At 42.6% G+C, this 23,557-nt stretch overlaps 2 protein-coding genes across 2 annotated transcripts in view; one reads left to right on the top strand and one right to left on the bottom strand.

Moving 5' to 3' along the window:
- The window catches only part of MED13L (mediator complex subunit 13L), a 167,351-nt gene extending 150,937 nt beyond the window's left edge, over nt 1-16,414 (bottom strand). Inside the window, exon 1 of the mRNA XM_056504092.1 lies at nt 16,242-16,414. Within this exon, the coding sequence (XP_056360067.1) occupies nt 16,242-16,313 (72 nt within the window). The 5' untranslated portion in view covers nt 16,314-16,414. The remainder of the gene's footprint in view (nt 1-16,241) is intronic.
- Nucleotides 16,316-17,406, top strand: LOC130259867 (collagen alpha-1(I) chain-like; the record flags this gene model as incomplete). Its single annotated transcript, XM_056504638.1, has 1 exon — nt 16,316-17,406. A coding segment is annotated over one exon (573 nt), but the record flags the coding sequence as incomplete, so codon positions are not given.
- Nucleotides 17,407-23,557: the final 6,151 nt, after the last annotated feature.

Raw genomic sequence — 23,557 nt, 5'->3', positions numbered from 1 at the left:
GATGAAACAGAGTCAAGAAAAGCACAGCAAAATCAGCAGAGCTGCACCCAATTTAATACTACACTAACAAACTCCTGGAGTCTAATTCTGTGGACTGTGAGGAATGATAAACTACTAACCTGGATCACACCAGTGGCCACCCACACAGAGAGAGACTCCTGAGAAAAGGAAGAGACAAGTCCTGGGGCTTTGGACTCAGCAGCAGCATTAAATGAGCTCTCACACATCGTTTCCCAGTCCAAGTTACAGAGATGTGGTTCTGCACATGTATTGGGATGTCTGTTTCTGTTTAAATTTTTAATAGGTAAGCATCAATAGTAATCCCTCAGAACTTCTGGATTATGTCCTCATGTTAATTAAAACTGAATTCAAACAGATTTGAATCCAGAAGGGATACACAAGAGCAGACTACACCCAAAACACTTACACACATTCTATGCCTCTACTGACATTCTGTGTAAAGTATTTAACACACTATAGGGAGAAGATCTGCACCCACGTGGGGATTTATTTACACTAAGTTCTTTAAACAAACCAAAAGCCCTGGTTTGAAGAGACCTCCATCTCTAGAGGGTTTGCACAGACAAGACAAGCAGTGAGCTGTGGTTCTGGGAACAGTTCTGAAGAGCCAAACATGGTTTCATTTGTGCTTCATTGGCAGTGAGCATAGGCTGACCCAACACAGCCTCCTCCTCAGCCCCAGCCATGCATTTCCATGTCTCAGTCTGATACTGGATCTGGTTGTGGAATCACTCGGTGAATGGGATCACTTCACCAATTTAAACAAGAGAAAGCAAGAGAAAGACAAATGTTTCCAGGCTCAGCACCCTGACAAATCATCCTGCAGCCAGGGAATCACCGAGCAGCCCCAGGAGAAGGAGGGAGAGTGGAGTAGGATCTCCGCTGCCAGGGACAGCTCCAGTCAGAATAAATACAACTTTCAGTGCACCCAGGGTGCTGTTCATGTACACCTCAACCAACACAAGCAAGCACTGGTGCCAGAGCAGGCCTGGCCTGGGTGCCCTCCCTGCAGCACTCAGCTGCTGCTCAGACATTCACACTGAGCTGGGCTGACTCAAACCCAGAAGGGTTGGATTTAACGACTTTTTCCTCTACTCAGATCAGTCCCACACCTGATTCATTAAACAGCCACAGAGATGCTTGTACCGGGAAGTCTGAGGACAGCAAAGGAGGTCAGGGAGGGCAGAGCTGCTCTGATTAGTAAAACTGCAGGTTTGAAAGCAGCCTGAAACACTGAGACAGAAACCAAAATTGCCAACCTGAAGACAAAACTGTGAACATGCTGTTTAACTCACAACCGGCTAGAGATGAATGCAGAACAAAGCAGAACTCTTGCTAGGTGATGTAATCTACTGTGTCCCTGCATCTCTTCCCATATGCATAGTTTTGGCTTACTGCAGTTGCAACAATGTTTTTAAAACTAAAATGCCTGACCAAAAAAAAGGGAACTTACACATACTTATTATTATCCAACACTGTTGGCAAATCATGCATTAAATGAGATTTTTTTCTTTGGTTTATAAAGGAACGTGTTATGGAAGACACTGATGTGAAGGGTTCAACTGCTCAGATAAGTGGAGCTGTTTTGAAATGGAGTTTTTTCGTAAGTTCAACTAACTGCAGTTGGACACAGAATATTTGTGAGAAGCCAGTTCTAAATGCACTGGGCCAAGCGTGTAAGGAAACAGAGAAACTGGATCTCTAACAGTAATACTCAAACCCTTCACTAACATCCAACTTCTTACAGAGTAATTCCCAAGACACAAAAAGATCTGTTTCTGATGTTTTCAAAAGCAGCTGTCAGGGTAAAGGAGTGTGTTCTAATTCCACACAGGCATCCAAAACCACCCAAAACATCCCCAAGAAATAGGCATTAATGAAAGCAGTGCATTGCCAATGTCTTTATTGAGATGCATGGCCTTAGAATGATCACACAGAGCCCCTTGGAAAGGGACATAGGCTCAGGTTTCATCGACCATCATCACACCCTGCAGAGTGAAACAGCCTCAAAAGAGATGAGCAGAGTGTTCAAACCTCTGATCCCCCCTGCACACACCGACAAGCAGAGAGACACAGAAAGCAAATTAGCACTTACTTTCACACCCTGCTGCCCTAAATACAGACACCTCCACATGTACCTGCCACAGCTCAGGGCTCCAGGAGACCATCCATGACTGTCAATTCATAGGAGACAGAAAACCTAAGCTCTCATTCTTTTCCCCCTTCAGGCTTAAATCACAATAATAGGGCAGGCTGGGAGGGTCTTCTGCTGATCTCATCATGCTCTACTCAGTTTGGTAGAGTTTGGACTACTAAAAAATCACAATCCTCCAGTAACATTTCACAGTACACAACTTGGTGCTGGCATACTCCCAGCAACCCTGAAGATATAATTAGTGCTGGGTAGCCACTGACTGTTTTCCTCTTCTGCAGCCATTGCAGATGAAACACAAACAAACCCATCTTCCACCTCCTCTTTTATTTCCCATCTCCACCAAATGCTTTTTGGCCTCTGTTTTATGGAAAATGGACAGGCCAACTCTAACTTCTCCAGATCACTTGAGTAATTCCACCCATATTAATACACAAAGCTCCCTTGGAGAGATTATACAATAATATAGACACTCAGAAGGAGAAAGAGGGAAAGCATGAAAAGTTTGAGAAATTCTTGTATTTGGCCACACCAAGTATAAAGCAGAGCTATTTTTTAACTACTTTGTGCTTCTTTACATGAAAAACAGTGACTAAAACTATATAAATGTTATTTTTTTTCTGCTTCATATAGTACAGAAAAGTAAGAAAAGCTAAGACAGAGGATGCAGAGTATAGAAAATCATTACCCTGCTACTTTCAAAACAGGAAAGATACATTGGAAGAGAGGTAAGATCATATAATTAATAAAAGAACCAGACATCCATCACAAAGGCCCTCAGCTCCAGCCCTGCTTTCTCAAAGACTTCCAACATGGTAACATTCAGGTCATTTTATTGTTCACACTTCTCCAATTTGAAACAAAACAAAAACCAAATATAAAAATACTTCCTAGTTCCCTGCTTAAAAGGTGCCACTCAGACAAATTCAGGTCTGCCAAGTGCTTCAAACAACTTTCTTTAATGGTCTTTAAAAAACAATGCAAGACACCTCATCACTTCTACAAACACATTTCAGGTAAACAAAGGGAATATAAAAGCTTTCATCAAATGTCATTCCAACCAAGGTAAGATGTTAAGCTGCCCAGAGTACCTTAAAACATTTTTATTTGCCAGCCTCTGAAGTTAGGCTCAGTCTAAACAATTCCTCTAATCTAGAATTTTGCTTGCTTCTACGTAGGAGAGTAGATGCTAAGTATCTTTAATCTACAATTTATGCTTCAAATTGGAACATAAAACATGTAAATACCATATATGTTTGTCAGTTTTATTACTGTTTCATTTTGAGAGCTTCATTCAAGTAAGTTGCTATTCTGAAGCCACCAGAGAGTCATACTGAGGACTACTCACATGAGTGATAATCTGCATAAGAAAGCCCTTAGTTCATAGTCCAAGAATTTAAACTGTAGTTAAAGGTGTCATGGGAATTACACCACCATTTTAATTAAATGCTGTAACATCTAGCAGACAGACTCAAGATTAGCACCATCTGTTTTGGTTACAGTGTCTCATTTCACTACATCATCCTCACACAGCAACGAAATATCATTGCACACTCCACTCCAGCCATTTAAATACCAGATAAAAGTTGTGTCATGTTGATACACTTCACCAGGAAGAAAGGACAAAGGGACGAGGACAGGGTGACTGAAAACTACTCTGTAACAGTGTTGCTTGTGGGGGAGGCAAACACCATCCCCTGTAGCAGTGAAATAAAGTATTTAGTGATATCTGCATAAATCCCTGTCAAGTGAATTGAAAGAATAGAGGAGACGGCTTAACTAAAAAATTCACTATCTTCACAGCTTTACAGACTGTTTGGACAGCCTGAGAGAGATTCCTATTCCCACAGCACAACTGAGCAGTGCCAGCACCTGTCCACAGACATTCCCTGTCTTTTCTGCTGGGTCTGAAGATCTCTGGGGTTTGAAAACCCACAGTAGACTGACCATCTCAGCCCTGCAGTCTCCTGAAATCAGATCATTCCCTGAACTACATATTAACATCCTCCTCTTTATGCTTCCCATTTTAAAAAAGCAATGAATGGTTTGTGTTCTCTTCCCTCAGGGCTCATCCCTTCTGCCTCTGTAAGAGGGCGGGATCACATGGCAGTGCAGAGGCCTTCCATGCACTGAACTCCAAAAGGACATTTCTGTGAGGACAAGTATTGCTGTAACTGCACAAAGTCCTTCCAAACGTGCTCTGAAATCAAGAATAGACAAAAAATAGCACATTAAAAAATAGCTAATTCTGAAATGGGTGTCCCATGGCCAAAAAAAACCCCAATGCCATGGTTTGTGCTTTAGAGCCCAGCACTCAGCCTCAGCCCTCTTAGTATGCAACTGAGCAGCAGCAGAATGACATGTTTGACTTTAATCCTCTCCCTGCATAAGCACACAGTCAAGTGGCTGGAAAAAAAGGGATAAAGGGCAGCCACTAACAAGCTTTTAAAAATGAAGGATGAAAAAATTACCTTTTTTTTGTTGTTATTCCTCAGCTCTTAAAACCAATATGAAAGTCAGCATGCCAGTGCATGCAGCACATGTGCCTGGAACAGCTTTCTGCTGGATAAATCCCTGCACACCATGATGCCTCCTTCCCTCATGCACCCTGGAACAGATTATCTAAATGCTCCTACTCCAGAGCTGTTTGTGACAATCAACAGTGTCAGGGCATTTGTGTGTCATCTTTTACCTTTGCAAGTCTCAGAGAAGGATTTAGCTGTAACCAAAATCCTATTATCAGATATCTCCCTGATGGATTTCTGTACCTGGGGACATCTGAGATCCTGTATCACAGAACTGAAGACCAGAAAACCAAGGCATTTCTAAAATAATAGATTTCACATTATTAAAAGCCACAAACTAACAGCATGATCTCTTATGCCTAAAAAGTAAACAGCACTGTCAGAAATTTGGTATTTTTTCCTCTTTCTCCCCAGCATGAGGGTGACTTTGCCCATGCAGGAGAGGAGGCAGCCAGGAAGATTAATTGCTTCTTTCAAAGAAATAAAAGTCAGACCCATCTCAAAAAGAATGTGAGGTGACAACAAGTACCATCTTTCCCAGTGGAAAATATAAAAGGACTCCAATACTAATGCTCAAATATCAGCAGCTCTGGCAGATGCAGGAGTTACCAACAAAGGCTTTTTGCGTGGCAAGCATAAAAGAAAGAGCAATCTGGTAAAAGCACCCAAATTACTGATATGGATCCAAACCATCACAGAATTTCAAGGTTAAATACTAAAGTAGATGACTACCATCAAGCACAGCAGACAGAAAATGAGCACACACTGACACACTGAAAGAGAAAAAGTGTTTTCTTGCAGTCCACCACAAAAACAGGTTGGTAAAACAAAACCAAATGTGACAAATTCTTATGAAAGAAACAGAAGGTGATACAGAAATTGAGGCCATTACAATTAATCTATAGCTCTGTACATTCATCACAAACTGCAGCTCTTGTTTCACAACACCAAGTCCAGAAGAACTACAGGAATGGTTAAAAAATTTATATTCCATGCAGTTAAAAAACCATCCAAGGATTAAGTCTGGTTGGTTTACAAGAGGGGAAGTGAGATTCTCTAGAGAACAGCTGCAGGTTTTCTTCTAGATATCAAATAAAATTAGCAGAATGCAGATTCAAACCAAAACTAGGTGGCTGAAATTTTTTTATCAGGATAAAAACTTATGTACTAGTCTAAAATCTGTCTACAAAACATCCACCTGGTTCAAGAAACCTCCCAATCAAATACACAGAGACTATTCAAGGGAAGCGCAACTACATCCACTTCAGGCCAAACAAACACTGGCCACCACTGAGACAGGACACTTTGGAATTATGATTCCACAATGCTGTTCCATGTCCCTTCCTTTAGCCAGGTACCAAAGGTACCTTGGAAATCTCATCAGCACACAGAGCTCTCTGTGTCAATGGTCACCCTCAGAGCTGCCATCCTCAGCCAGGACCCAATGTCCACCTATAAAGCAGCTATAGTCCTTCAGGACTAACTGCAAAAACTCTTAAAAATCATTTTAAAACAATAAAGAATTAAAGAGGAAATTTTAGATAAAAGACCTTTGAGTTACATCAACATCTGTCACTTTCAGTGAAGGATTTGGTTAGCAAATACGCAGCCCTTAACCAATCCAGCAAATTCAGAACATGGTTCCATGCTGGTTCCTGGCTCAGCAGCTCCCCTCCACTGTCAAGGCTGTAACCCAGTTCATCAGAGATGAGACAGGATAATGTGATAAGCATGGCTACAAGCCAAAGGGCTGAGACTCAGCCATCACTTGAAAAGATACTTTCAAGCCCAGAATATTCAAGACACAAACATAAGGAAACAGAGAGATGGCAGTAGCACTGTCCCAGGCAGCGTGGCAGTGAGACTCACACAGGCATTTCCACATGTGTCCTGCTGGCTCTTGCACCAACACAGCCACACAAAATGGGAAGCTGCTCTGCCAGAATCCCATCACCAGGAGTGAGAAAGGGAAATGGGAAAGCCAATCTGCACAACTGAAGAGGCAGGAATCTGGGGTTCAGAGGATGCACAAAACCTCCCATGTCCAAACATCTACCCAGCAAAGCCATGGCAGCCAGAATTAACACGGCATGACCAGGTTTGCTTTGGTTTGGGTGTTATTACTGGGAAAAGAGGAAGAAGTGGACTTGATCTTGGAGCTCTTTTCCAAATTTAATAATTCTACATGGAATGAAGTTTACCCTGGCAGAGCTGAACGCTTACCCCTGTAGGCTATACAGAAGCACACAATGCCTGGAAGCAAAATTCCATCTCCAAGACAAAAGACAGAAGGAATTGAAGAAATTATTTTCATATTACCAAACCCTGGGTTTAGGTAGTGACCCACCCCACAGCTCAAGTCACAGATACTGTTTTAGAGTAAGACATCTCTGAGTTCTCCATCACTTCAGTCAGTTTGTTCACAAAAGGGAATCAATTACATTTTAACTTCTGAAATGGTTGAAATGCTTGAAAACAAGTAATAAAATGGAAACTACCACTGCAAATTTCAATAGCACGCAAAAAAACAAACAAACCCCAAAACCAAATAAAGATGCAACTTGCCAGCAGACAGAGTACCCCTCCCTAGTTTTCAAATGGTGAATGATGAGGTTTGCAAATCCCCTTCAGAAAGAATGAGAACTGACTTCCTATTTTCCAAATTTAAAAGTCCCTTCTTGGAGAAAGCAGGACTACAGAAAAACAGTCTAACATGTGAAACAAAAAAAAAAAAAAACAAAAAAAACCCCAAAAAAAACCTAACAAACAAACAAACAAACAACAAAAAAAAAAAGATAAAAGCAAATCTGCAAGTAAACAAAGGAATATTGTCTATTCTTCCCAAATTTAACTTTCTTTTCTAGATTTCTTTTTTTAAACTGAAAGAGGAAGGAAATGTCAAACATCAGAGTCATACAATGGACTATCAGCTGTTTCCCAAACCAAGTAATCTGGCATACAGGCAGAAAAAATGGGGGGAGGGTGGGCTGGAGGAAGTAATAACCTGAGCAGAGTAAACTTTGGCACAGTGAGTTAAAGAATGCAGTTCCCTTTCTTCCATTGCACAAAAAGCTGCACCGAGAACTCAGAACATTCCCGTGCCCCACATCTGAGCAGCACAGCAGCTCCCACGGGTTTACAGCTGTGTCCATCCCTGCCCTGTCCAGCAAAGCTCGGTTTTAACCCATGTCCATCCCTGCCCTGCACACCTCACTTCCTTCCCAAAGGGGCCCATCCCAGGCTCCTGCTCTGGGACAGGGAGGCAGGAACAGCACAGGAATCCCATCCCTCAGCCCTGGTTCTTCATCCCTGTCCTCATCACTGACACCCAGTAATGCCCAGCTTGTCAGGAGCAGCCAAAATCCCTCAGCCCTTCAAAACCTACCACCTGGAGAATCCCAGTGTATGAATCTCCTGTAATAAGAAAAGCAGTAAATAAAGCCACTACATGACTGGTCATGTAGATTCACTTTGCCAGCTCTCTCACAAGACAAGAATCCAGCATCTCCTGCTAGAAGGGAATTATGGAAATTCACAGAGAGCTCCAGTCAAAATTTTATTAAAATACACATGGAAAATTAATAACCAGAAATGCTGGGCTAAAACTGATAGCACCTCTTTCAGAACAAAGTAATTTAATCAATTAACCTTTTCTCTCAGCAAAGAAACTACTTTTTTATAAAAATACTTAACATGGCAACTACAAAAATATTCCTGGAATTAATTTTGTGTCTCACCAGAGCCACCTACAAATCCAGTAACATTGTAGACATACATGAAGTGAGACTCATAAAAGTCCAACACTAAGAGACTGTAAATATATTAAACTAGGTTTGAAAACTACTTAGTAAACCAGAGACTTCTATAAGTGAAAAGTTAGGAGTCTATAACGTAAAAAGCCAACACATTTTGAAACTTATGTCTCATAGCTGTCAGCTATGAATGCATCGTTATTAAAAACTGTAAGTTTGCCAATGTATGGTCAGTAGGTAAAGAAGAGTTTTCCTTTAAATTTTGCATTCAATCCTCTGTTCTCACAAAATATTGTATTTTATGGGCAAATATGGAGTCATAAGAACAGGCAACCACAAGGCCCTGACCACAGCATAGCTCTTTCAAAGCTAAAAGATGAATGAAATAAAGTTTACTGAACAAGCTTTAAATTTCCTTCTCTAAGACATGGATTGTGGTTACAAAGCCACTTTGATCTCTGTTCAATCCATGCCACTGCCAAAATGTGGTGGGGAGAGAGGAATGAGGGGAACAGAGCTGCGCCTTGGGAGAGAGAAGGGGAAAAGATTTTCACTAGGTCAGTTCCACACTCCAGGCTTAAATATGAATTTATGGACCTTTCTGGAGTCACCAAGGCATGGAAGAAGAGTGAAGGGGGAGGAACAAAAATGAAAAGGGCGGGGGGGGGGGGGGGGGAGGGGGGGGAACTCCAATTTTCCCCTCTGTAATTATAATTTTCATAAACAAGAATGCACTAAGCTGCAACACTGGCTGATTAAAGAAAGCTGAGGTAAGTGCCTCACAAGAAGTGATACAGAAATACACATGTCACATCTTATTACTTTTGCAATTTTTAGAAGCTAACCATTTTTCTCCATTTTCATAAGCTGAATAAATACATTCCTTAATATAGGGACAAGGTCATTGTGTATGTTTGAGCTCATCTGTGTTAGTCACATAAATGTAAATATTGCCTCAGGGCACCTTATACAACAGCACCACACAATAAAATTCCACATCTCAAAGAAACAAAAGCAAGGATGCCACTAAAAGCTCCAGTCACATTTCCACATGTACTACTGCAATTCTACTCATGGATTAAGCCACACATGACTCAATAAGAAATAACATATTTTTACAGATTAAGGTAGAAAGTGAGAGTCAGAATTCATCAAAATTCATAGCACAAACCAAAGGAAAGACTGCTTAAATCTTTTACATTTGTGAGTAAGGCAGTTCCTTACTACATGAGGAAAGGCTGAGAAGCCTCCCCATGTGAAAAACTAAACTTCCGCTCTGGTATTGGAGTGGGTTCTGCTCAGCCCTGTTATAATTTTTATTAGTATTTTGCAGTGTTGGGATCACTCTAATGCACAGATCTAACGAGCTGGGCCACAGCAGGGAACAACACAAGTTGTCATTCCCAGTATCCCAGTCCCCTAATCCCTGTGCTGTGCACTCACTCCACTACTGTGTGCACACGGAGCCCAACACCAGCTTTTAGTCATACTTTGAGGTCTGCAGAGCAAAATATTTTTAGCTGGTTTCTCTTTAAAACTACCAGTTGATGTCAGGGAAAGAGGATCTATTTTTAAAGCAATACTTTGAGCTCAAAATGAAAGCTGTGGAACAGGCTGGTCTGAGGAACAAAGATGCCCCCATGTAAACACACACTTCTTATAAGCAAATCGTCTAGATTTGGGTTGGGATCTTCTGTTGGAAACACTTGTGCACTTTTAAAACTGGCAAGTTAATACTAAAACAAGCATGTTTTCAGTCAGAGCAGTATTTTTGCTTATTATTTGTGTTACTATGGCACCAACAAGATGCAAATGCCACCGTGACAGACTCTACACAACGAAGTGCACGACTCAGCCACAGAAAAGTAAATGATCATACACAGACTATAAAGTTTTGTATAAAGTACATTTGTCAGCCTTAACAACAGTGGGAACAGCCCAACCACCTATCCAGTGTTACTGTCCAGAGGATCCCATACAAGCTCAGGAAAAGGGGTTTTGTAGGTCTGTGGACATCAACAGACACCTTCCACAGCTGGAAGAAAAAAACAAAGGACATAAATTTATAATGAGGTGATCCTGGCATACACTGGAGCCAGCACTCAAGGAAAAATAAAAGGCAAAGAGGGAGCAGGTGTAACAGCAGGGAGACAATGAAGGAATGCAGCAAGGTGCAAACCATTCCAGTCACGGGATGAGAGAAAAAATTTGTAGGCACATCCCTGCCCTGATCAAAGCAAGACCCAAACCCTGATAAAAGGGTGCTGCCACAACTAAGGACATGAAAATGGACTGGGGCAGATGAGAAGGTGAGTGTAATGCCATAGAGAGATCAAGAAAAGTGGAGACAACGGGTGAACAGGAAGCTTCTCACCCAGTGAACAGGAAGCTTCGAACCAGCCCAGGTGTTCACCCCATCACAAAGTGCTGCAGCCCCCTAACACTGATGGGGTTTGGTATTTAAAAGCAATGCATCTACATACACACATATTCTTTCTTGTAATGCTTCTGAGAACTGGAAAGATGAAAAAATTAAAACAAAATCCATAAAGATTCCTTCTTCATCTAATAACCAAGGTTACTCAAGTTAACACACTCAGCAAATATATCTCATGTGCACCACTTATTTTTTCCACCAAAGATCAAAACCTTCAGTTTCTTTAGATTTTCTTCAAAAGAACTGTATTGTCCAGAAGGAAAATAATAGAATAAAGGATTAAAAAGTTCTATCTGTAGATCTTTCTTTATTCTTTCATATGAGGAAGCGCTCTCAGAAGAAGAAAAAAAAAAATTCAAGATCAAATGAGTCAGAGTGGGGAGGGTGTTCGAGAACAGGGGTTATGATGTCAATTCTGTATTAAAAATGCAGAAACATAGAAAAAAAAATCTATTTCCAGATAGTATTACAGTAAATTAAAATTCTTGTTCCTAAGGTGCAGTAACCTAGGATTTTTTTAATCCATCACCCTAATATTTGAGTATTAATTTTGTTGTGTTGGTGCCAACAGTTGTCACACCACCAGACTCATAGTGCCACCAGAACCAGAGTCTCTGGGGAAGGATTCCCAGCCCCAGGAAATGTGTACATTCACAAGATACTTTGGATATCAAGGAAACCTCACTCAAATATTTCTTAGTGATTAGTTTAGGCACACTTATTCTGATCTGCAAATGTCACTCCTGCACCCCCCATTTTCTTTGGGAATATTTTGAAAAGGTTGTTTATCCAACAGATCCCTCAACTCCCCTCCTGGAGCTGGGCACACTGGCTGAACATCACTGTCCCAATCTCTTTGCAAATCTGGGTCTGTTCTCTTCCAACCCTTTCCCTGGCACATCCCATTAAACTGTCAAATACTCTGACAGGACATAATAAAAACCTACCACTGAAGTAATTTAAAACCTGAAATAATCTTTTATTAACTAGAAGTGAACAAGCTTTCTAATGTCATCTTTCTACTTCTGTCTTGTTACCTAAAAAAAATCAGGATAAAGATAACTAGAGAATCAAATACTTTTGCACAACTTGAGAGGTTAATCCCATTTCTTAATTATTTATGCATGTAAATTCACACCTACATAAAATTCCAAACAAGCAAGATAGACACTGTGCAGTACTGTAACATCCAGCATGCCAAAATTCCAGCCCACTGCTTGGAGCACTGCATTTATGAAAACACAACAAGCAAGGACTACTGGTTAATTCACTACTACTGAAAGCATTGAGCAATCAACATTTACTATGAAGTCCTTTGCTGACAATTATGCAACACCAAGGAATAGCTCACCGCAGGCTCTGCAACCTTCACTTTCTAATGCCAAGAAGAACCTTTAGGAGAATAAATCCAAATGCTACCTCAGCTTGCTTCCTTTTATTTTATTCTGGAAGCATCAACAAAACTCACTGTTCAAAGGGGACAACTTCTTTTCCTGGATGTGAACTGCAAAAAGCAACAGTAGCAACTGCCTTCACTGTTTGTAACTTTGCCTTTTAAACAAAAACGAACACAATTCCCACTGCCTGGACCCTTCTGATAGCAGGTTTCTGTGGGGAATGCATTTATACAAGAATATGGGACATCTTCCATAGCAGCTTCTGTAATCTGGTCTCACTTCCCAATAACACAATTGTGTTTTTTCCAGCATGAAGATTCCTACAGTAACAAATCCTTCTCCCTCATGAAAGTTCCTCCAAATTTCAGCTCATTCTTGACACCCTTGGCTGTACTCTTTCCAGCTCCAGTATACCCAGTGTTATGCAATTTCACCCCAATTTCCCAAGACTGACTTGTGCCTTTGGATCCACCACGGCAGCAAAGCCAGATAGCTGAGGAAACATTTTCATGCAAGCCCTCGCTGTCATATAAGTAACCTTTACTCACAGGAAAAGTCAAATTAATTTCAGTAAGACTACTTTTATGATTAAGGATTATTCACAGGAAGATTGCTTGCCAGCTGAGGCTGAAGTTTTAACACAAAGCATATTACCTCAGAACATTTTGTCTCTAAATAGTTATTAGACAGCTCTCAATTAGTATTTAAATAAACTGGCCCATACAATGGCTTATTAAATACTGTTTAACAAAACAGACTTTCTTTTAAGAAGCAGCAGCAGACATTTTGACTACAGCAAAAATAGAGAGAGGATAAATACAATTTTTCCTACCGCTGTGCTAGGATCAGCAAATTCAGACAGAAAGTGTATTTTTAATGAGCAAGGCTATTATACCTAGCAGATTAAACAAGTTATTTGAGAAGTACTTTGATGACAAAGATGCAAACCAGCCCTTCCATCACCTTACTGGGAAAGGCTCCACGCTTGGAGCAGGACTTTGTGCAGTCTGGCTGTGGGGTTTTCCCTGCCATAGCACACCAACATTAACCCATTTTCCAGAACACCACACACACAGTGATGCTGCCAAGCACTGCAATCCGAAGGGACACACCATGGAACCCAGCTCTGCCAGCACAGCACCACACAGTCAAAGGTAACTTTAAAACCTTCCCTTCAGACTGTGCCCTCCCCTCAGGTGACACATTCTGAGCCCAGAGCACTGAGAGCCTCCACAGTTCCTGGACATCACTGATAAAAGAGAATCAGTTACCAAAAGCTTTTAGAAAACACTTCCCATCAAAAGATTCTGAAGCAGTAAAAGATCCTAACCTCTCTAGCGAGTCTACAGCTGACAGAAAAATAGAAACCGTGAATGGTTAAACCAGCCCAAATCCACCACAGCAACCAGACAGAGCTGGCACAGAGCTCTGCCTTCTCCAGGGCAGGGAGACAGCATTCCTGCTTCCACAAAACAAATGTCTGTGGCAAGAAGTATTATTTAACCATGAACAAACAGTATCATGATAGACTATAACTATTTCAGAACTGTAATTCTTCTGTCACGAGCATTTCTTTGTGATTCACATACAAAACAAAGCCTGCAGTTGAAAAACTCCCAACTTCTAATAGCGTAATCAATTTTCAAAACGTTTGTAATCTACCTTGCTCTTAAAGAATGGATTCCCACCAACCACTACTTTAGATTTTGTTCTGTTACACTGCAAAAGTTTCTCTAACTACTAATCAAGACTACTGTAGCTTTAACACATCATAAATTTTGAAATCAATATGACAATCTGAGGTTAAAGGGTCAGTGGTGCTGGCCACATATTTCCAGTCAGTGTTTCCATTTTCAATATCTTTCTCTGCTACATAAATCCCAAAAAAAACTAACACAATATATTAAAAAAAATAAATTTTTCTAATAGTTTTCATATAGGCTGCATTTTAAAAATACTACTACTCAATTCCTTTTTTGGCTTTTTTTTTGTTTGTTTGTAGAGCCAGAATAAAATAAAAACAGAGTTTCATACACAGCACCACATTAAGGCACAGATACCTCCCACAAAATTACACGGGAGATTAAAGGGTTGCATATTAAACTCATTATCATTAAAGCCACTTGCAAAAGAATTTCGTTAAACTTATTTCAGTGATACTGCACACACATTTAAAACGGAACATTTCCCTAGCCTAGTCAGGTAGGAGGAAAAAAAAAAAAAAAGCAACCAAACCACAATAACTACAAAATAGCTTCACTTTATAATTTATGCTAATTGCATGCCAACAATTATTTTTAACAGTGACAGATTTGCAGATTGCAACTGCAGAAGTTCCGCCTCTCCAAACACACACTCCAGTCTGCATTAATGAACGGGGACTTCACCATTCTCCGAGGAGCAAACCCACCACTGCCTCCCTTCTACAATCAGATACGATTGTTCCCTTCATGCTTCCCGATTTATTTTCCTCCCTGGCTAAGCGCAGCGTAGTCAAAATCACCATAACAATCCCCAAATCACCCTTCCTGCATCTCGACACACAGAGCACTGCTACATATTTATAAATATTATTACATGCCTTCAAACAGAAGCACCGATACAAACTTACATAACATCTCAATAAAAAGCCAAAGTAAGAAATGTATCCTTGTCACAGGACAAGCTCTTAGGACAGTTTTCCAGCAGTGGAAGACTACGGCTCTCGTCCCAGATTCTTAAAAGGTATAAGCAAAACATACAACAAACATACGTAGATTTAAAAAAAAAACAAAACAAAACAAAACAAAAAAAAAAAAAAAAAAAAAACCACAAAAAAAAACAAACTAAGACAAAATAACAAATATATTACAATAAAGTTTAAAAGCATAAAACAAGCAGCTTGGTCATTTAATTTCTAATTAATTTCCTTTTTTTCTCTCTCCTTATTTTCATAAGGGAGCTAAAAACAATCTCTTCCGTTCTGTCATAAGAACATATGCACCCACCTCCAATTCTGGCAGAACTCTGCTTCGGAGAGGGGGCACCCACCACAACCCTTTCACACATGCTACCCTCAAAGTTGCATCACAAGGTTTTAGCTCCACCGCACCACGCACTGAACAAGTCCCTAACAAGTCCGTCCTCCCCTCCGACATTATCTCTGTAGCACTGGAAGGCTCCCGATGATCCAGCAGCCCTCTCGCTCACTCAGCTGTTGCCCAGACAGAAAGGATAACGTTCCTGTGCGTGCCAGGTAAAATAGCGCAACGTATTTCCAAATTACTTTGCCATTACACACAAATTGTTTTCGAATTTTAAATTTAAATTGACAATCTATAGCCAGCCAAAACTGATATCATGATTTTTGCAACATTAAACCGCGCAATCCACGTCGGAAGTTCCCAGTGAGATGGACAGACGGCATTTATGCAAATAATCCGACACACTAATGTCATCCGTTGCTGTTCTTCAGAGAAGAAAAAATTAAAAGGTTTGGGGTTTTTTTTTTTTAACCTCCTGCCTCCAAGCACGATGTGTGCAAAGAGGAGAGCAGGCTGTAACAGCAGCTGACACGCCGTCACAGGAGCCCAGAGCTAAGTCCGACAGACGATCACACTACATGAGCGTTCGTTGCTGCTGAAATGGCGTTTGTCATTGTGAGAGAAAACCCCTCGGTTCGGTGGCACAAAGCGCACAGGGCACGGAGTGCCAAGGGAGGCGGGGAGAAGAGCCTGTTTACCCACGGAAGATGGTCGTGCAGGGGACACAGAGCCGTCCCCTTCCCGCTCTCCAGCTGCGAGCGCGATACACGGACCCGCGGCAAAGCACGCTAAGGAGCAAAATAAACACGGGGACCGGGCCAGGGGAGGGGCCAGCGCAGGAGCAGCCCCGGGCCCTGCCTATAAACCCCCAGCAGCTGCTCCCGACCGGCAAACCCGGCGCGGAGCCACCCCGGGTACCCACCCGCCCACTCACCAGCGAGAAGAGGTTGGAGTGACAGTCCTCCAGGCTGGCCCCGTTCGCCACCCAGTTCGCCGCCGCAGTCATGATCCTCGGCGAGCCGGGCCGCCACGGCGGGGCATGTCTGGGGGGACGGCCGGGGGGCGAGGGGCAAGGCGGGCGACCCCCGTCACTGTCCGGGGCGGCCGCCGCGCTCCGGCCCCTCTGCCCCGCGGGGCCCCGCGGCCGGGAGGGGACGCACCGAGGCCGGGGCGGGCGAGCTGCTCCTCGCTACCCGCCCCCGCGCCGATAATCCTCGAGCCGGGAGGCCCTTCTCCGGTGCAAGCAGGGGGGACACGTCCCCCTCTCCTCCAGGCCGGGAGAAGAAGAGGAGGAAGGGGGGGCCCGGGGCCACCCTTCCGCGTCCAGGTGCGGCCCCCCCCGGCCGGGGGTCTTGCGGAGGGCGGCGGGTCCGTTCGGGACGCGGTGCGGGCGAGGCGAAGGGGGATCCCGGTCCCGGCCCCGTGCGGAGGAGGCGGCGGCGGGCGGGGGCGCTGTGTCCCCTCCCCGCCCCGCCCGGCCGCCCCTCGCTGCTGCCGCCGCTGGCTGTGCGTGGATGGTGTTTTCCTCCTCCTCCTCCCGCTGCCGGCGCCGCCGCCTCGTCGGCGCTGCCCGCGGGGTGACGGCGGTGCGGGCGCGGCCCGGCCCGGGCAGTGAGCGCTGTCCGCCCGCGCTGTACCGGCCGTGCCCGCGGCGGCCGCAGCTCCGCGCCCGCTCTGCCTCCCGAGCTCTGACAGCAATGGCGCCCGGGCCCGCACCGCGCCTCTCCATTGGTCCGCTCCGCACCACGTGGCGCGGGCCCGGGGGCGGGGCTCCGGCGCCGGGTCGCTTCCCCCCTCCGCTGCGCTGCGTCCGCCGCCCGCCGGGGGCGCTCGGGAGCGGCGGGGCCGCCGGGGGGGTCCCGGGCCCAGGTCCCGACCCTGGGATCGGGATTGCGGCACCCCGCGGACAGCGGACAGCGCCCCGGAACGGCTGCGGCTGCCACAGGGCAGGGCAGGGCAGGCTGCACACCGGGACAAGCTGCTTCCCCAGAGGGTGGTCGGGCTCCCCGGGCGCCACTTAAAAGTCACAAAGTACCACGGGACATAAGAAAACCAGCGACTTACTGGAGAAGATGAAACAGAGTTTCACGTTTATGAAAGGGGGGCTTAGATTTTCGCTTTTTTTTTTTTTTTTTTTTTTTTTTTTTTTTTTTTTTTTTTTTTTTTTTTTTTTTGTGTGTGTGTGCGTGCAGGTTTTTTTGGGTTTTTTTGTCCCCTAAATAAATAAAGAACGGATAAGGAAAGTTACCATTTACTGTCTCTGAACCAACCAGACAGAATTCTCTTATTAACCATCAAGGAAACGTAAAAAGAATAGACGTGCTACCCAGACGTTTGGGAAAGGTTTTCTTTTTCTTCGGGCACTGCCCGGCTCCCTAGGCAATGGGCACGGCCCCGAGGCTGCCAGAGCTCCAGGTGCACTTGGACAATGCTCTCAGGAATGCACAGGATGGGATTGTTGGGGTGGCTCTGGCAGGGTCGGGAGCTGGACTGGGTGATCCTGGTGGGTCCCTTCCACCTTCTGATATTCTGTGGCATGGGGACCGTGTCCCATCTGTGGAAGGGAAGTCGATCGAAGTGCCAGTCACGAGGGATCACTGTGCCGGCCATTCCGCGGTTCACCAGAGGGTTTCCCCAGCACCTGAGTGCTCAAAGTTATTTTAAAAAAGCCTCAAAACTCGTTCACGGCCGCTGTCGCATCAGGGCACGCAGAGCTCCCCTTCATAGCCGAGTTTAACCCCATGTTCTGTCTGCACAGCCCCAGAGCTGTCCCACGCCCACCTGAAACAGCTTCAAAGACATTGGGTGGCATTAGTTTTTTTATAAAGGGAGCGCTAAAACACCTGAGTTAGATAAACAAATTAAATTCATTCCCAAAATAATCATGGTCTGGAGAACAACCACAGAATATCCTGAGTTGCAAGGAGCCCACAAGAATCATGGAGTCCAACTCTAAAGTCAGCTCCATGCAAGAAGATATTCTGTTTAAAACATTTAAAAATTCATCACAAATAACCTTTCCACTGTTTGTACTGACCTGTTGATTTGAACCAGTGGGAGCAGATTTAGGTTCACCTGCCTGAGTTTCTCCCTGACTGGAGAGTTCCACAGGTGGTAGAGAAAAAATATTGTGCTTAACAGGTGAAAATATTGAGCATTTCAGCTTAAGCTTCAATACAGAAATGCAGCTCATTTTCAATTATGTGATTCAGTGGAAAAAGTCCTCACTCTGTGCTCAGTGGCAGCTTTCCTTATCATGATTTTAATCTCATTTAAGCGTCTTTTTTGCAATTTACTTTTCTTGGCAATAAATTAAGATTAGCATCTCTTGCAATGGCTGACTGGAGTTTGTTTGGATTTACCTCATGGTAACAAATCTCTCCCACAAACAGGCATCACATTTACCTGAATTACGTACACAGAGTGAGAGACGGAATTTAAGCCGAAAGAAAATTTCCACCTAGATCAGAATTCTTCCTGTGAGTGTGTTTCCTCTGACAAATCCATGATCCATCCAATCCTTTCCCTGTCATACCGAGCAGGAATTCTGTCTTGCAAAGACTTGGCCTATACAGTGAAGAAAAATGTTTTCAAATACAAATTATTCATGTTCAGTTACAATTGCTATTTATTCAGTCTAAGTGTCACAGCCTCAAAACTGCTTGTTACATCCTGGCACCCGCAATCAGGGAAGTACTTTGGCCCATGTTGCTCCTCTTCCTTTTGGCACAAGTCTCATAAACAGAGAACACAATCTGACACTTGTAAATATGTCAAGCAATGTGTATTAACCAACCCCAAACCACATCCTTCCGCATTAAAATAGTACAGCCTTTGTAACTCCCCTGCAGCACCATGCACCCATCCTATCACTACAGGAGGCCCAGGAAGAACAAACCGTTTGATGAAGTATCCATCCTATTTCTGGAATAAAAGAACATCCATTACCATGAAAAAAGATATTATTTTCTTATTATAGAAAATATTTTGGAATTGCGAATCATGCTATTACTTATCCAGATAAATACTGTGCAGGATGGGACTCTGCAGAATTCTGTTCCTTCCATATGCTGCTTAGCCCCAAATGGTGTTTCCAGTCAGCAGCATTCCTCTTATCTGGATCTTTCAAGTAGTCATGACTTATTATGCTTTATTTTGTCAGGAAAATGTGGAGTCAGGTGATGATTCAGGTCCATTTTCATGAGGAGAAATGTTAGCATACTCATACTGTGCTGCACTGGCTACTTTCCACTAGTCTTATGAATGTTAGATACTTTATAAATTAAGAATGGCCTGGGTTGGGAGGGGCCTTAAAGCCCATCCAGTGCCACCCCATGCCATGGGCAGGGACACCTTCCACTAATTCAGGTTGCTCCAAGCCCCATCCAACCTGGCCTTGGACACTTCCAGGGATGTGGCAGCCACAGCTTCTCTAGGCATCCTGTACCAGGGCTTCCCCACCCACACCACAAGCAATATCCTCCCGCCATCTAATCTAAATCTCCCCTCTTTTAGCTTTACTAAAAATCATGTAACTCAATTACCTGTTTTGTGGCAATGTTCTGAAGTTGAGTAATTGGATCTTGCATTTTGGAAATGGTACCCGTCACACTTTTTGACCATGGCCCTGAGCTGCCAAGTCCATTTTAGCTTTAAACTGAAAAAAAAGGTAACATTTCTTTTCAAGTACCCTTTGCCAGGTGCTTAATTTTATATTGCATTCAGTTATCACAGAGAAGGGAAATCATTAGTCTAATCCTTCCCTTCCCAGTACCAAACTATGGAAGTTCCCTTGCTATTTCTGACAGCAGCGCTACTTCAAACAGAAACTGTTCCACTTAGATATCACACACAAGTGACACTTCCTTGTGCATAATTACCTGAGATGGTATGTGGATTTTTTCTCTGTTTTCTTTTACCTCTTTTCAAAAATCAATGAATGTGAACAGTAACATTGGGGTTTCTACTATACAAAAATAACCATTTTTCTGTAGTGGGAAGATACACTGTTAACTAATTCTGTCAATGGATTAATTTGCAATTCTAAAGTTTAGCCACTGAAAGTTCCCAGGCTCGTGGAGATCAGTTGGGTCACAATCAACCTTCAGCCTACAGAGCTGGAAATGAGCCAGTCCTCACCTTGACAAAATTACTCCAAACGGTGATAGCCCAGCTTATTTCATTCTAGAACAACTTCTCCAGAGCTCAGAGTAATGATGAAACCTGTTCTTCCAGGAGGATGGCTCAGCACTTCCATAGCCTTTGTTTTCACTAGTTTCAAACTAAACATGGGGAAGACACAAACTTGTCACAAGGAGGCTCCAGCAAAGATGGAATGGCGAACACGGGCTTGGCTTTGTTTTGTCCCAAAGTCTGGCCCCTTTGCTGTACATGGAATGCATGGCAAGAGTGCTCCTGGAGCAGCAGACTCAGACAGGGCTCTCCCGGCTCTGGGTGTAGAATTTGGCCCTTCTTACAACAGGAGCAGAACTGGAGTTCAGCCAAGCTTTGTCTATGTCAAAACTCAGCAGAATTGGACATTCCCTGACAAAGACAATTCATTTCCAGGTGAAATATATTTTTCTATATATTTTAGCTGGACATTATGGTTACTCACTAGAACAAAGTCCAGTGGCTGCAGTACCACCAAGGATTGTATTGTGTCTTATTTAATCAAGGGTTATTTTTAATGCTTTCTGTGTTTTCCTCCCCAGTAAAGGAAAAAACATGGAGGGGAGGATGATATGATACCCAAATTATGAATACCACACAAGCAAGTGATCTCTGACTATTCTATATACTAAAAAGCTAAAAATAAAATAATTCTGTTTGACCCCTGCTCTTGGGTTGGTCTTAAATGAATTGTACTCAAGTGAACAAGTTCATTGGCAAGGATTAGAAGTCACAAAATTTTAGAAGATCTTGACCATGATTTATGTAGTTACTTTTTGTGTGTTCTCGTGATACAGCACAGCTAAGCAGCCTCACTCCAGATATGTTCTAAGTGGTCTCACTGTCCAATTTTTATGAGATTGCATAAATTTCCTAAGTGTTTTTCAATTCATTCAATATGTACATATCTTTTTCAAGTGTTTATAAACAACAACTCAAAATTATTTTGTTCTTAAACAAAAAAAAAATTACTTCCACAAATTGGAGAATTAAGAGGGAAAAAAATCAAAACCAAACCACCCAAAATAATTCACTGGCCTAATTAACAACATCTAATTTAAACATAAAAATATTTTTAAAATTCACAAAACAAACCAATACCTAATAGTTCTTTTTTTAAACATTGATACCGATTGCCTGTAAACTCTCACTTTCATTTTAATTGTATTAAGATACAGGAATAGTTGCATTAGTGAGTTTATTTACTCCCAGTAAAAATTAAAAAAAAAAAAAATAGTTATCTGAGTTTTAAAACAAGATATTGATTTTCTGAAGGGATGGGTACTTCTAGAAGGAAATTAGAAGCATCAGTAAAAGGTTTGTTTGTAGAGCAGTTGTCCATAGATCCACAGTTTAGGTCCTGCCAGTGATCAGACTGTGGTCTTTGAATCAGCCAACCTTGTCAAGGGTTCCTCATCCCCCTGAGAGTAATACACATAAAAATTCCCTGAAAATGACTGTATTTGCTTGTCTGAATCCTATACTAACAGTGCCTATTATGGAGCAGTTTGAGGAAAGATTAATGACATGGAAAACCAATTTGGGTAAGTTTTTCCACCTCCAAGATAGGTTGAGAGAAATCTGCAAAAGTTGTAGAGGACTTCCATTAACCGAAGGTCACATCATTAGGAAAGTGAGAAGAGGAAAAGTTCAAATTAATACTCGAGTTCTAATGACAAGAATGAGACATCTAAGCTGACTCAGGAGCAGATCTGCTCTGGTATTTTTATCAAAAACAGACAAATTATCTTAGCAGCTACTTGTTCTCTGTGTTGCAAGAGATAGAAGAGAGGCAGGAAAGGAAGCAGTGGCAGGCAAGGGGAGATAGACAATCTTGTGCTGTCTAGAAAGAGAAAAGATCATCTCTGACTGCTATGGCTGGAGGAGCAGCAGGAGCTCAGTGAGAGCAGGGAGGGGTGGGATGGACAGAGAAGGAACAGTGGAAGAAAGGAAGGCACCAAAGGTGCCCAACACATTCTGAAGAGCAGTGCTTGTAGCTGCTTTACTGGTGGTGGAAGTGTTAGGCATCCAGGAAAAAAAGGATGGCTAAATTTGTCTGTGTGAAGTTTAAACTGCCAGCAATGGATCTGACAAAATCTCTAGAAATGTGGCTGTGGATGAAAGGATTAAAACAGTTCAGGAGCAGAGTAGATTGATTCCTTCCCTACATCACAGTGATATTTAGATGACATTTCAGGTATAACTGGTAGGGATGAAGCAAGTAGTAAATGCAAACTGTTACTTTCAAGCAAGTGTAATGCTAAAAAATAGAAGTTGTTGGAAATAGAGATAAGATTTAAAAATCAAGCTTCAGGCAGTCCCATGTATGCTGACTCATTTGACAGTCAAAATGTGTCAAAACCTGTGAACAAGTTTTCGCCTGGTTTTTTTTTAAAGAAAGAATGAGAATGGCCTGTGTTTCACAGAGGCTTTGGGAGCTTCAGATGCAAGTGGGACAGAGAACTGGCCAGGAGATCTTGCAAGGAAGGCAGAGGAAGGAGTTTATTTTCAAGTAGAAGTGAGGAACAGTTTTGTGCTCTGGCTTATCCTGTTGGTTTCTGTGAGACACCATTGCAACTTCACATTTAAATACTCTGTAGAACCAAAGCAAATAAGCTGCTTGGAAAAACAGAGAGAAGCAAATGACAGCTGAAACTACTCAGGAATAAAAGGGGAGTGTGATTTAGGCAGAGTAAAATGGCAAATACTTTTAAATTGTAAATTATTTTTGCACTCAGAAGAGGAAAGAATGGTGATTTGGCAAGATACCTTGCATTAGGAATAAACATACCTGACTTTCTGAAGGATTTAATAATCTAACATGAAGCTCCCAGTAGCCCTGCAGGCAGGGGATGGGCCTGTTGGGTCATGGTTTCATACCATCAAAGAGAGATTTCATCTTTCAGATGTTGTTGTGCTCGCTTGGTATTCAGCTTATTAAAAGGTGTTAAATAAGATACAGGATAAAAATACTATAAGAGGAAAAAAAAAATATTTAAGGCTAAAAGGCAAAGTAAATATGGAAATAACATTTGGTGAACACATTCTGAGAACAGAACTTTATTTGTTGGTTTAGGT

The sequence above is a fragment of the Oenanthe melanoleuca genome, chromosome 15 (assembly GCF_029582105.1).
Source record: "Oenanthe melanoleuca isolate GR-GAL-2019-014 chromosome 15, OMel1.0, whole genome shotgun sequence".
NCBI classification, from domain to species: Eukaryota; Metazoa; Chordata; class Aves; order Passeriformes; family Muscicapidae; genus Oenanthe; species Oenanthe melanoleuca.
This window is presented reverse-complemented; position numbering and strand designations above follow the sequence as displayed.